The 12648-nt window shown below is 45.2% G+C and overlaps 1 protein-coding gene across 2 annotated transcripts in view; it reads left to right on the top strand.

The window, feature by feature from the left end:
• Window positions 1-288: 288 nt before the first annotated feature.
• The window catches only part of Bmp2k (BMP2 inducible kinase), a 101986-nt gene continuing 89626 nt past the window's right edge, over window positions 289-12648 (top strand). For both annotated transcript variants that reach the window (XM_036200754.1, XM_036200753.1), the window contains exon 1: window positions 289-815. In XM_036200754.1, coding sequence (XP_036056647.1) covers window positions 638-815 — 178 coding nt within the window. In that variant the 5' untranslated portion in view covers window positions 289-637. The remainder of the gene's footprint in view (window positions 816-12648) is intronic.

Below are 12648 nucleotides of genomic sequence, written 5' to 3'. Positions count from 1 at the left end.
TCTCAGCCCCAGCCCCCCACCATGATGTCCCCACCGTCCCTCTTCCACGTGACACGGGCCGGAACCGTCACTTCCGGCGGCGCGGGCAGCGCGCCTGCGCGAGGCGCCGGGCTCTGGCACCGGCGCCGCACCCCCCGTGTCCCCCCTTCTCAACTGCCGCAAGAGGCGGGCGGCGTCGGTCTGAGCCCCGGGCGCCGGCGGGCTGCGGTCTCTAGGGTGCGCAGGCCGCCACGCCCACCTCGGCCGGCCCCTCCCTCTTCCCCCGGCGGCTCGCGCCCCGCGCGCCAGGCCCCGCCCCGGCCCCGCCCCGGCCCCGCCCTCCCCGCCGCGCTCTGCGGGCGCCGGGCAGCTGCAGCGGGCGGCCGGGGCTGCGCGCTCGGGACGCGCGCGGAATGTGAGGCGCGGCGAGCCGCTGCGCACCGACGCCCGCCCGCCCGCCCGCCCGCTCGCTCGCTCCCTCGTTCCCTCGCGCTCTCTCTCTCTCTCTGGCTCGCGCGCGCGAAGGGCGGCGACCCCTTCGCGGACGGTCGGCCGCGCCCCGCAGCCCCGTAGCCCCGTGTCGCGCGGGTCCGGGGGGCTCTGGCCCTCGCGCGCCCTCGTGCCCTCCTGGTGCCCTCCAGCGCGCGCCGGCGGGACCATGAAGAAGTTCTCTCGGATGCCCAAGTCGGAGGGCAGCGGCGGCGGCGGCGGCGGGGCGGCGGCTGGCGGGGCCGCGGGCGCCGGGCTCGGCGGCGGCTTCGCAGGCTCGTCCGTGGGGGTCCGGGTGTTCGCCGTCGGCCGCTACCAGGTCACCCTGGAGGAGTCGCTGGCCGAAGGTACGGGCGACGGGCGCGGCGGGAGGCAGGTGAGGGAGGCCGGGGTGTGGCGGGGACCGATTGGGGCCCCCCAGCCCGGCGGGGTGGAGAGCGGCTCGGGCTGGAAGCCGCTGGCGGCCCCGGGGCGGGCACGGTTGTGTGTGTGTGTGTGTGTCTGCTCAGGAGTTTGAAATCGCTTTCTGTGTCTGCTGGCGCGAGGGGAGAAAGAGAGAAGACGTCCCAGTAAGTGATGTGCTGTCACGATTGGAGCCATGCATGACTCAGTAGAGGGTCAGCCGGAGCCGTGTGGGACACTGCTTTGCCAGCTGTGGCTCTGGCGGCTGTCCTGCGTCGCTCTTGGGTCCGAGCCTCCCCGACACACGCTGGGCAGTGGATCCCGCAGCCGCGGCGCTCGAGCTGGGGCTTGTTTCTGGTTAAGAACAAAAAACAAAGCAAAAAAACAAAAACCCAAACAAAACAGGACTCCCAAATGCCCCGTGTATGTGACTGTGTGCATGCAGATAATCTGTGTGTGTGTTGGCATCGTCTCCGAATTCAGTGAAGTGGTTGCTTGGGGCGGAGGTGGGGGGGTGGTGGCGGGAGTGAACTTGAAGTGCGTTTATCTGTGTTGTTTAGAATCTTCCCCCTGGGACAGGGAAGGTCCTGTTTTTGTCGTTTTGTTGGTAGTTTAAAAGGCGAAGTGGTGCAGTTTAACTTTCCCTTGTGAGGTTCTCGGTGGCTCTCTCATTGTCTGACAGAGGCTATGACAGCAGGTAAAAGTCTGGTTAGAAAAAAGTTTACTCCATGGTGAGAAAAAAGCTAGACTTTAGTTTTGTATTTCTGGTGTACATGGCTTGTAGAAAGAACTTTCTGATTTCTTATTGCATGTATTGACTTCGAAGTTTTGAGTGCAGGGTATTAAGAACTACGTTGAAAAATCCACGAGAAATATTTCTTGTTGATAAGTAAATGATTAAAAAAGTAAAGCTGAAAAAAAAAAGACTGTAGGGAGAAGTTCTGATGTTCTGATTTGCCAGTTAGATGTTGACACGGTTTGGAAACGCCACAGACTCCACTTGTATTGTTGAAGTCCCGGGAACTATAGGAAATCAGTGGGAGAGAAAGCTGAGGGTTTCAGGTCTGTAAAATAAAGGAAATGCAAACTTACATGATCAAGGGTGTTGCCCCTGCTCAGAAGAAATGCCCTTTCTCAACCTTGGTGAAGGGAAGGGATTGCCAGATTTCCAGAGCATGTCTGTGAGTAGTTTTGATAGGTTTGCTACATTGCAAACTTTGCTAGCTCTTGATTCCACGTGATTTTCGGGTGTTGGTTAAGTTGGGGTGTAGGTCTTTCTCATTGGTGGCTTTTGATGCACACACTATCCGTTCAGTTGTTTAGAAGGTGACTGAAGTGTGGCCTGACCAGTGTTAACCCTCCTCACTGAATTTCAGGTTAAGTCTTTTTTTATCTAGTGTTAGGACAGTACTAACATTTCACCAGTAGACGGTAAATGTTAACCAAGCCCTGTCTTTCCTCACACTCAGTAAGAAAGCACTGGTATCCCTGTTAAAGTGTTTGTTGGTGTGTGCGGTGTGTGATAGTAGAGATTGAAGGCGGGGCCATGTTACCAGACTTCTTAACTTTTGTAAAGTTTTGGGACACAGTCCTGCTAAGTTCCTAGGCAAGCCTTGAGTTTTCCAGCCTCTTGCTTCAGCCTCCCAATGCTTGGATTCCACACAGGTTGTTATCAACAAGCACGTCTTCCACTAACTTTTGCCTTAAGTGTTTATGTTTGTTTCTCATGTGTGCATGTTTGAGTGTCTGGGTGCATGCATGTGTATGCCTGTGTACAGTTAGTTGTGTGCGGAACAATGTCAGGTGTCTTAGTTGCTTTCCACTTTAATTTTTGAGACATTGGACCCATAGGTTTGCCTAGACTGGCTAGTCAGAGAGCTCCAGGGGTCCACCTGCTGTCCTCTCCTGCTAGCATCAGGGTTACAGAAGAAGGCCCCAGTGCTCAGCTTTTACATGGCAGCCGGGGATCTGAACCTAGGCCCCAATGACTGTTTGGCAACTACTTTACCTTTTGATTTCTGTCTCATTAAATTTATTTTATTAATTTAGGGTGTGGTGGGGGGGTCTCTTTTAATCTCAGGCAGGTGGATCTCTGTGGGTCTGTATAACAAGTTCCAAGACAGCAGGGCTACAGAGAGAGACCCTGTCCCCAAAACTAAAGAACACAAAAACCTTGATGTACCTACTTACTTAGTTTTAATGAGTGATGGAGTGCTAGGTGGAAACAAAGTTGAAGAAACTCATGAAAGGTGGAATTTCCTGTCTTTACACATGGCTCCTGGGACCAGGTTGAAGTCTCTAGAAGCCAGGGCCTAGCAAGGCTTCCTTCCCATGTACAGGTCTTCCCTTTCTAGAATACACAATTGAAATAATATTATTTTACTCTTAGCTATTCTGCAAGTTAGGCAAGGTGTTTAAGAACAAGGTGGTTCACATTTCAGTCTGATTAATCAATAATTGACAGATTTGCCTGTCATTTGAAGTGTGTATGAAGAGGTGTTCCATTTAGAGTGACCCCTTGTCTTTTCAATAAACCAGTTTCTGTCATTCTCTCTGTAATTAATTGTGTAGCAAAAGTCAATGACTATGGGCTTAGCAAATAGTGAATCCTTGCTTCCAGGGGAAATGACAGGTTAGATAGCCCTTAAGTCTTGGTTCACAGCATTTTTGTTGGCTGATTTATGTATGTGCCTTGTCCTGTGTGTATCTGTGTTTAAAGACACCTTATTTAATGTATACTAGTGATTCATTAGCGTGTCATTATCTCTTAACTCAGGCCAGAATAAAGATTATCTAACACACAATTTCTTTGTAAGGAAATCATGGCTTTCCTTGAACTTGTGACCTCACTGTGCCCAGGAGCCATTTTAAACACAGAAATCACCTATTAAAAAGCAAATGAGAAAAGATGACACTACACTCACCATGGGAAGAACACTTACAGTATAAGGGTCAAAATAAGGGCATGCAAGTCAAGGGGTTCCATTTTTCACCCTCGTGCACATCTGTAAATGACCTGCAAAGTGCCATGAGGAGTGATTGAAGGATTAAAGTAAATTTTTAGCAAGTCGACAAAATGACAGATATAGAATGCTGAAATGATGGTCAGCTGTTGTCATGCATACATGTGCATGCATTTGTGTAGTATAGTTACAATGGAAGCAGTTTCAGGGTGTACTTTTATATGTATTGAACTGTTGGAGTAGTTTCCTCTGTGAAACAGTTTGTATTATTGTCTTTTTTTTTTTAGTTAAAAGCACACATATGCCTAAAGGGCTTGTAGCTTTCTTCTTTTTCAATTTCTGTTCAAAGTTTAGAGGACTGATACCATAGTGATGCATTTTCATGTGTTTTCTCAAAAATGATTCAGTTTCAGGAGTTGAACTAATCCCGAGTTTGGGCTTTAAGATGAGGCGGAGTCATATGCCAATGCTAGCTTGGAATAGCATCCACTTGTCAAACAGTGTAGTCTTTAAGCTTTTAGTAAAAGGTAGGACTGGTTTGTTGTTCATCTGTACTTCCAAAAGAAGGGTTTTAATGCTAGTGCAGGGAATTTGAAAGCAGGAAGAATGCTTGTTTGTTCAGTTTTGTGTCTTTGGAACAGGGTATCATGTAGTCCTGGCTGACCTCAAATCTTGCTGTATCGCTGAGGTTCATTTTGAACTCTTGCCCACACCTCCCAAAGTGCTGGGATTGCAGACATGTGCCACACACTGTGCTCAAGAAGTTGGTTCTCCATGATGTTGGTTTTTCTCCACCTCCATATTTAGCGCACAGAAGGGCCTTAAAGAGGGGATGCCAAGAGTCGAACACTGGTGATGTGCTGAGGTCATCTCAAGGTTACCTGGGCTGGATAGAAATGGCACTGGGTGCTGAGAGAGGGTAAGACTTACTGATATGGTTGTGCGCTCCTGTCTGTCAGTAATTGGAGGCAGGAGCTTAGGATGCTGCAAATGTAGCTTAGTTTCCTCAGCACTAACTGGAGTGAGTGAATGTAGACCGAGTGTTAACTGCTCCTCATTGTTAACTTTATAGGAAAGTAGTAACACGTGTACATTTGGTTTTGCAGTCAAGTCAGTAGGGAGATGATGACTCAAAGTATCCTCTCTGCAGAAACCATCGATGGCTACCTACCCAGTGACTTAAGTTAGTGTTCCCTACCCAGAGAGGACAGGAAGGACCGAGGGAGAATTTCACAGAAACACCAGCGGTTGTTGCTGTTTCACATCTTCATGTTCAGTGGTGGCCATGTAGCCCAGTAGAACTTGCAGTGTAGAAGAGACAGGTTAAACAAGCGAAAACCCCTTGGTGAATGTGGTTAAAAATGAAGAGAAAGCTTATGGTCTTAGAGTCATTGAGTTTGGATTAGGGAGAAGAGCCTTTCAACACTTTGGGATGGTTAGATTGAAGGAGGGACGCTTCAGAGCAGGCCAGGAGGGAGCAGTGGACCACAGTGATGGGGCCACGGTGATGGATCATGTTGAAGAGGGCTCCAAAGTGGTATTAATGAGGGGACTGAGGTACTGGGCTTTGCATGGCGGGCTGAGTTTGGGTTTTGTCTGTAATGTAATATGAAGATATTGAGCAGTTTACACTGATGCACTCTGATTTTCTTAGGATCATGTAGATTGTTAGAATAAATTAAGATGGTTAAAACTGACAGTAAGAATGGAGAGAAAATGTTACATTGTTCAAATGTTAGGGCCTTGGAGGGTTGTGCAGAAGGTGTGAAGAAGAGTCAACATGGCTTGCTCAGGCAGCTCTTGGATGGAGGTAGCATTTGCTAAATTAAGTGCAGGACAGATTTGGGGGAGGTATTGAGGCTCCTGAGCAGTTCCAGAATTGTCAGGTTGAGGTATCTGAGAGGACATGCCTAGTGAAACTCGGGTATGTGGTCTGAAGCTGGGCAATGATGTCTGTGCATAGGGATGTATGTGCATATGCCACAGTACACCTGTGGAGGTCAGAGGACAGCCTGTAGAACTCAGTTCTCTCCTTCTACAATTTTGGCTCCTGGATGGAACTCAGGTCATCAGCTTGTGATAAGTACTGTTACCTGCTGAGCCATCTTGCCAGCCCCTGATCTTAAAACATTTCAATTTATCAGAATTATTTGGAGAACTTGATAAAGTGCAGAATTTGAGGCTTCTCAGAGTTTGTCTGGCCAAGGCTCTGATACCATTGGCAGCATCTGGAACCACACATGAGAGCCATGGATTCAGAACAGGCAGAGATAGGTGTGGATTTGATGCCGAGAAACCTGGGCTGCTTCAAGACTGGGAATGTGGAGCTGTGCTTGTGTGATCCATTTTTTGGCCTGCCATTTACAGCTGTTGATGCTCCTGACCCACCTTTACAGTTTTACCGCTGGACTCTGCTCCAGCCTCAGTGTGCTCTACTTCCTGTTCCTCCATGACTCATTCTTGTGTTTGTCTGTCACTCACTCTCCTCTGCATCCCCTGCTCCCCAAGTAAGCGCTTCCTCCTTCCCGTGGACACTTGTGGCCATTTGCTTTTTGTCTTGTATGGCACTCAATGTTTTGTTTTGAGATGTGGTTATGTTACCACTTAGAAACACTAAGGTAGTTAATTATTGTTGATCTCTTACCTCCCGGAGGAGACAGTAAGCTTTGGGGGACTAGAAAGGCTCTCTTAATTGCTCTTCTATTTCCAAATTGCTCTTCCATGATCATTCAACTGTGATGATTTTTGAAAAGAAACGTATTTTATTTTATTTGTTGTTATTGTAGACATGAGAATGCTGGTGCATGCCACAGCACCTGTGTAGAGGTCAGAGGGACAGCTTTTGGGAATTACTTTTCTCTTTCTTCCATGGGATACAGGAATTGAACTCAGGGCTTCAGGGCAAGTGCTTTTACCCACTGAGGGATCTCAGAGAGCCCTGGTTTCTGTTTTAAACCACATGGTTTTAATAGATTTAAAGACCTAATTTGCAAGTTGAAAAGTACCAGTGAAGGGTTCTTTATTGGACCATCAAAGTCTTTTACTTGGGCTAAGGGACCCTGAATTTTCTACTTCTGTGAAAGCAAGTTAATTCAAAGTGTCATTTCACTTAACCTTTTTAGAGAATAGCCAAGGGGTCCCCTTATAGTCACCTTACTCTGTTGCCATATTTTTCTTTATTCTACAGAGGTGGTTTTTAAAAAAGAAAAGCATAGAAAAGGAAAGCACAGAGGAGGTACATTCTGTGCATGTGAGAGCCTTACAGTGTGTGTGCCTTTGAGTACAGTAGAAGGATAAATCTGTAGCCCCTGGATCCTTGGCTCCTCTCCTCTAGTACATATCGAGTAACTTTTTTTTTTTCCCTTGTGTTGAGTTAAACTCTTAGGAAACATTGTTTCCTCTCCCGAAACATGGATTTAATGTATGAGGAAGATTGAAGAAGGAAATTTGTGATAGCATCCAACAGTGCATTGCATGCTAGAGGTCAGTAAGTGTGGGTAGAGTTTAGATTCATGTCTAGTTTTAAGTGAAAGCTGATTCTGCAGTTGTGATAACTTCCTTTCAGAACAGGCTCCACACTTACCCTGTGTCAGTTGAGTCCGCCAGCATCTTTATCTTTGGCCACTTAGTCTCTAGAACTGTGAGAAATGAATTTTTTGTTTATACTACAGCTTCTTAAACTGTGGGTCATCACCCCATGGGTTATATAACAGTGTGGGAGTGTGTGAAAAATTTTGGCAACAGTAAAAGGTTTCTGAATGACCAAAGACAAAAAATAAATTCAAAATCAAATGTGTCATGAACCTGAGATGATCTAACAGTTTGTCTCAGTGCACTGGGTGACTGACTCCATTGTACTCTTGGTTCTGAGCCTAGAGCATGCACTTTGCAAGGTGCATGCTGTTTTATCCTGCAATACCAACAAACACTGCCTGAAGCGTCTTGGCTAGATTTGAAACTTGACATTATGAAGTGCAGTCTTCTACTGCAAACAGTTTTCTGCTTTTCTAGAAACACAATACTATAGTTACAGAAAAACAAAGGTTTATTATTTTCCTGTCGTCGTGGGTCATATCAAATTAGTTTATGTTTGGATTGTGTTAGATTAGATTAGAAGGTTTAAAGATTGTTACTTGAATTGTTTGGAGTTTTATAAAAGTTATTTAATGAATTTTTACTTGGGTCTGGAGCAGACTTCGCCTGACAAATTCTGAAATGGTTCAAGACTCAGTTTGCCATTTTGTCCTGAGTGTTTATATGAGGCAGTATTTTCAGCATTAACGATTAGAAGGTAAAAATATCAGTCAGCTGGAAAACATTGAACATACTCTGTGTCCTGAAGTGTTAAATATTTAGGCAGGATCTAATTCCTTATGTGAAAACAGATGAGGACACCCATCTCATTTTATATACATTTGCTTTATTTTAATAAATAAGAAGCTATATACGGAAGATTCCTTTACATTCTGTATACCTTGTCAGTGAAGTTTGATTTGAGTATCTGTTTTGTGTCCCATGTACCTGAGGTTGTGACAGTTTCTCAGGAAGGAGGAGCCTACAAGTGGACAGAGCTTAAGAACCCCCTGCTGGGTACATCACCCAATCTGAGATATTTTGATAGAATTGGCTGGTAAGACAGACATTTCTTTCTTTTTTTTTTTTTTTTTTGTTTTTTGAGACTCAGTTTCTCTGTGTAGCTTTGGTGCCTGTCCTGGATCTTGCTCTGTAGACCAGGCTGGCCTCCAACTCACAGAGATCTGCCTGCCACCACCACCCAGTTCTGTTTTATTTTTTATCTTACATTGTTGTTACATTTGCTCAGCATGCAGATACCTGTCTTTGTGCCCCCTGCCCCCTTGTTGAAGTTGGGTATTATAGGAGGCATTTACAATACAATCACTTTTTTCAGATCTTTTGCTTGCTCCTGACGCACGCACGCACGCACGCACGCACGCACGCACGCACGCACGCACGCACGTCTGCAGGCTTTGACACCACATGTGCAGCTGCTGCTCATATAGCTGGCACTTAACCCAGTTTTGTTCTGTTGTTGCAATGAAAGTTTTTCTGTATTTTAAAGTTTGTCCTATTTAAGATTTGACTTGGAATCATCTTTCATCTCTCACAGTGCTGTACTCACCGTAGACATTCAGTGTATTCATAAAAGGTTGAGTGTTCGACTTACCAAGTGACCAGAAGGCCTCCTAAAGTACTGTGGACAGATACCGTCAGGATTGAAGTGTCAGTCTCTCGGCTGTGTTGCAGCAGGTGTCTGCTCCCCTGCCCTCTCCCCTCCTTCACCCAGGGCTAACACTGCCACCGAGCCCCAGCCCCCAGCACTGTTTTTATTTATGTCCCTTGGTCAAAACTAAAAAAAGAAGGAACTGAAATAAAGTATTCGATAATAGTGTAGGTATAGTATCATCTAAATGGACAAAAGCAGATTATGAGATTGGATTTTGAATTTTGGGGCTTTTTTCTGTTTACACATACAGTTAAATGTTCTTTTCTGGGCTTTTACTAGATGTGACTTTCAAATGTTCTCGCTTGAGTTCCCATGACTGACATCACTCCACTAAACAGAGTCATTACTGTGCTATAGAGAGGAGCAGGGTGGTTCTCTCACTGGGTGGTGTATAACTCTTCTAAAGGAGAAGTCCTTTGGAGATTGGCCATCTCTTGAGTGGTGGGTAGTACCAAGACAGGATATGTGCCTAAGAGGGTGAGAGATTTGGAAGAAGGAAAACGTCCCTCTTTAGGCTGCCCTGTAGTTTTGGGACTCTTCTAACTGGAGCAGGCTGTAGTGGAATTACTATGTAGATCTTTTTTTTTTTTTTTTTTTAAAGATTTTATTTATTTGTTATGTACAGTGTTCTGCCTGCATATATGCCTGCAGGCCAGAAGAGGGCACCAGATCTCATTACAGATGGTTGTGAGCCACCATGGGGTTGCAGGGAATTGAACTCAGGACCTCTGGAAGACCAGTTAGTACGCTTAACCTCTGAGCCATCTCTCCAGCCCTACTATGTAGACTACTACATAGCACAATGTCAGAGGGTAGCAAACTGTGTTTAAACCATTTTTGTTCACAGCACATCATCATCATCATCATCATCATCTTGACATTCTTCCATACTTTGTTCCTAAGAGTTCTGACACACCCCTTCCTTTCCTAAATGCTATACGCCTTCTTGGTTAGGACTGGCTTGGACTTTTTACATACTAAACTGTTTTCTTGTGAATGAGATTGTCAGTAGTCTAGATTTTACTGTTTACTCTGGAATCGTTAAGATATTCATGCTAAAATCATTAAACAAAATAGTGAAAGATTTCACTTACTGAATCCTGTCAACTATTTTTTCAGGAAGTGTGATAGTGCATCACAGTCAGTGACCCACTTTTTCATTCTGTGGCCTGCATCAGAGGCTCTGCTATTGAATGTTAATGTCCTATCCTTTGTGTAGGGAAAGTGATTCATGACCAATAGGGTGTGTACTTAAATTTTTTTTCAGAATAAGGGTAAACATATGTGTTCAGCTGTACATAAGCTTTTGCTGGTGTCTTCTGTGATTACTAGTGGAAATTTATGACAGTTAATTGCAGTAATGTGGATATCCCCCCCCCCCCCCCCCCCCGAGACAGGGTTTCTCTGTGTAGCTTTGCGCCTTTCCTGGAACTGACTCTGTAGTCCAGGCTGGCCTCAAACTCACAGAGATCCGCCTGGCTCTGCCTCCCAGTGCTGGGATTAAAGGTGTGTGCCTCCACTGCCCGGGATATCAATTTTTGTTAGGCATATATATGATGATCCAAAATTAGGATTGGAATAAATTTTAATCTGATTAGTACAATGTTATGGTTAATTCATCCAACCAACCCAGTTTAGAGCTTCACAAATAATCAGATTGCTAAATATTTGGCATTTTAACCTTTTATCAAAATGCTGTTTATATATTCTAAATGAGAAACTTGAGAATCTCACCCTAAATGAATGTTTTTTATTTCTAGCCTAGCAGAAGTAGTGCTGCGTCTTCATGGGAAAGAATATAAAGTAAGAAGGTCCATGTGGGCTAATGGTTTCTGTCAGCCTGTGGCCAGCTGACTTGATTTCTGGGCCTGGTGGGACAGGCTCATCTCAGAGACAAGACACAGATGATACGGGACGAGATACAGCCTCCATAGCACAACCCCAATGCTCACTTCTTCTGCTAGGCAGGCCCAGCTCCTAGTTAGTCATCTCCCTAAACTTTGAGTCATGTGACTACAATTCAGTGGATTAACCCATGTGTAGGAGCCCATGATTCAGTCCCTCCAGCTGGGCCAAACCTTGAACACGTGAGTCTTTTTGTTTTTTTAAGTATTTCCTATCCATACTAGAGTACTTTTCCTTTTATTTAAATGATGATTTCAGAGTCCATACAGGTAACCAGACATGGTGGCCTATGGGAGCCTGTACTCAAGAGGCTGAGGCAGGAGGATTGCTCTGAATTTGATTGCGAGAGCCTTAAAAAAAAATCCAATAAGGGAAAAAAAAAACCTCACAAGTCTGGATTTTATTTCTTTTAATCTGTGTTTGTGATAATTTTATCCAAAGAAAAACATAGGCATAACACTTAGGAATTTTTAGTTGTTCAAAATTGGATTTTTACTAATCTTCCATGAATTTCTAGAACAAGAAACTTCCATTTGTACATTAACAGTTCAAGTTTGTTTTTGCATCATAGCACTACTGTTTTCCTAATAAATTCTACAGGCATCTCACAAAGTTACTATTGCTGTGAAAGGCCCAGGAGGACAACTTCCGGGGGCAGAGACTTTGGGCACATGGCTTCAGAGGTTTCAGTTCCTTTCCCTGACACCATTGCTTCTGGGACCGCAAGGGGCCAGAACAGCCTGTGCTGCCGCATAGTAGCTCAGCTCATGGTGGACAGCAGCCAGAGAGAAGGGGATACAGACCAGGGATAAGCTTCAAAAGCACACCTCCAGCGGCCCACTCTCCCGGCCTCAAGCTTCCTCCCGCTCTCTCAGTTCTGCTGACAGCCGGGACTGAGCCAGACTTACCCCGGTGGCTATGGTTCATGTCCAGATTGTAAAAGCCACTAGGATGAGGGTCAGATCTACTGATTTTCGCCTTTTGGAGAACTAGAGATAGGGTTCGTGTCTGGTGTATAAACCCCCGAATGAATGAGAACATATCATCCTCCTTTTGAAACTGTTCTAAAGAGTGTATTAAATGGAATCAGACTAACAGTCTTTAAAAAATGGTATTGCTCTGTAAGAGTTCTCGTAATTGAACTGATTATTTAATTTTAGTTCTCTCATCTAACTGTAGGAAGTGAAGTAAGTGATGGAGCCCAGAGCCACACTGCTGGTGTTGGTTAGCCGGTAAACCTTAGGTCTTAGAGCTTAGGCTAACGCCTCCTCTTTGTATGCATCTGATAGGCTCTCTGCATACACAGGACTTCTGATGAAGATAAGGACCTGCAAGCTCATGTCAGGGGGCTAGAGGACCGTGGTATCTTGGAGATAGCTAGAGTTTTAATTATTAATGCCTGAGGAGTAGGGGGTGGGATGCTTTTAAACATTTTTGTTTTGAGTTTCAAAATTAAAACTTGTTTATTCTTTTTGAAGATCATCAAATCAGATGTACACTTTTGAGATAAGATGATGATTAATTTGAAAAGTTTAAAGTCCCAGTTGCTTTTCTGTCGCTGTGATAAAGTACCATGATACTTTGACTTGCAGTGCCAGTGGGCTAGAGGTCCACAATGACAGGGAAGGTATAGCAGCTGGATCCGGAAGCTGAGAGATCTCACCT

This window comes from Onychomys torridus, chromosome 10 (genome assembly GCF_903995425.1).
Source record: "Onychomys torridus chromosome 10, mOncTor1.1, whole genome shotgun sequence".
Lineage (NCBI taxonomy): Eukaryota > Metazoa > Chordata > Mammalia > Rodentia > Cricetidae > Onychomys > Onychomys torridus.
This window is presented reverse-complemented; position numbering and strand designations above follow the sequence as displayed.